General features: G+C 56.4%; 1 protein-coding gene across 1 annotated transcript in view; it reads right to left on the bottom strand.

Annotated features, from left to right (window-relative positions):
• Nucleotides 1-1639, bottom strand: part of LOC105308617 (probable ubiquitin carboxyl-terminal hydrolase MINDY-4) — a 103314-nt gene that overhangs the window by 38731 nt on the left and 62944 nt on the right. The window contains exon 9 of the mRNA XM_023525684.1: nucleotides 577-665. Within this exon, the coding sequence (XP_023381452.1) occupies nucleotides 577-665 (89 nt within the window). The remainder of the gene's footprint in view (nucleotides 1-576; nucleotides 666-1639) is intronic.

Here is a 1639-nt window from a genome sequence, read left to right as displayed (position 1 = left end):
CTTCTGGAGAACAGAGAATGCATCTACTTGTCTCCATATTGCTTGTGTGTGCACAGAGATGTTCCAGAAACGTCTATTGAGTGGGTGAGAATGAGCATCAGGTGCCCATGTGCAAACACTTAATGAGAGCGGTGGAAAATCCATGGCCGAAGGGCGTGGAAGCAGTGTACTGTGGGGCCGGCTGGAATGTGTGGTCACGGCTGCCGGCAGAGATGAGGTAACATGGGGAGGGAGGCGAGACCCGAACTCAGCGGAGGGGTCAGCAGGTTGACGCGAGTGTGGCTAACGGCGGGCAGCTGTCGAGCTGGACTCCCGGGGAGGGGGTGGCCTGAGGTCCGACGCCGTACCAGCAGCTGCTTCCCATGTGGCACTGGACTTACTACTACTACCCCTCTCTGCCTTCACACAAGTGCACAGGTCATTTCACTGGTCAACACGGGCCCCGCTAGCCAGCCGCCACTTCCCTTTCCAGAAGACGGGAAGTATCAAGGAACACACACGCCTCCTCGCTTGTTTTTTCTGGACACTCTGGGAAAGCCTTGGGGAAAGATATGGCTGGAATGAGCACGAACTTACCGAGTGCAGTCAGCTCTGCTATCGCCTTCAAACAGGAGTTTTTGTAGGACACAGCCTTGGACGGCTGCCAGAACCCCACAGGGACCACCCTGCAAGGACAGACGCGTGTTGGTGCCAGTGAGGACAAACGAGGACACGGCCACCCGCTCCTCCAGAACCAGCCTCTGCCCACAGGTTACAGAACACAGGGGCCCCTCGGAGCCACTGCCTCTGAAACAGGGGTCTCTGCGTGGTGACTACTCACACTAAGTGCTGACCCTGAGTCACAGGGAGGGGATGACAAGGCCCCGGCGCTCATCGCTAGAGGGAGGAGTGTCTACGACATCTGGTGGGAGGGAAGTAACTCCTCACGACAGTCAGACATGAAGCAAGGGACATTCCCAGTCGTCCAGGGAAATGCTGCCATGTCCACAGGCTGAGGGTGGCAACTGTCTCCCCAGCCTTCAAGGCCCATCCTAAAGGCTTCCTTCTCCAGGAAGCCTTCCCCAACCATCTCTGGCAGTTTCCAATTCTGTGAGCTCTTCTTCCCAGCTTGTGGCCTGCCCCGGCACCCGTTAGGTGTGTCATTGTCCCCTCCCACGTCAGAGCGAGAAGGCTCCTTGAAGAGCTCATCCCTGTAGGCATCAACATGTACACGGACCGTCAGAGCAGCACCAGGCCATGGGTGCCCTTGAATTGGGGGTACAAAATGTGCTGAGCTTGGCCATGCTGGGGACAGAAGCTGGTCGTCTTGGGGTTCTTCCCCAGGCAGTGTGGAGCAGGAAGGTTCCTGGGGCTTGAGAAATGGAACCAGGTTGGGCTGCTGGATTTAGAGGATCTTCTACCCTTTATGTACACATCTTGGGAAATGTGTATAAGCCATGTTCAAATCCTGCCCCCATCCACCTACCCATCACACCTCCTCCTCACACCTGATAGCTCTGCCATTTTCTGCAGCCCCTGGATTTTCACACAGCCCCCTCCCCCTTTGTTCATGCTGCTGCTGTTTCAAATGTCCTTTCTCCAGCTCTCCCTGCAAAATCATTTCTCAGTACTCAGCCTCAAGACCCTCTCTGGCGCCCCC

Source organism: Pteropus vampyrus, unplaced genomic scaffold (assembly GCF_000151845.1).
Source record: "Pteropus vampyrus isolate Shadow unplaced genomic scaffold, Pvam_2.0 Scaffold598, whole genome shotgun sequence".
NCBI lineage: Eukaryota > Metazoa > Chordata > Mammalia > Chiroptera > Pteropodidae > Pteropus > Pteropus vampyrus.
This window is presented reverse-complemented; position numbering and strand designations above follow the sequence as displayed.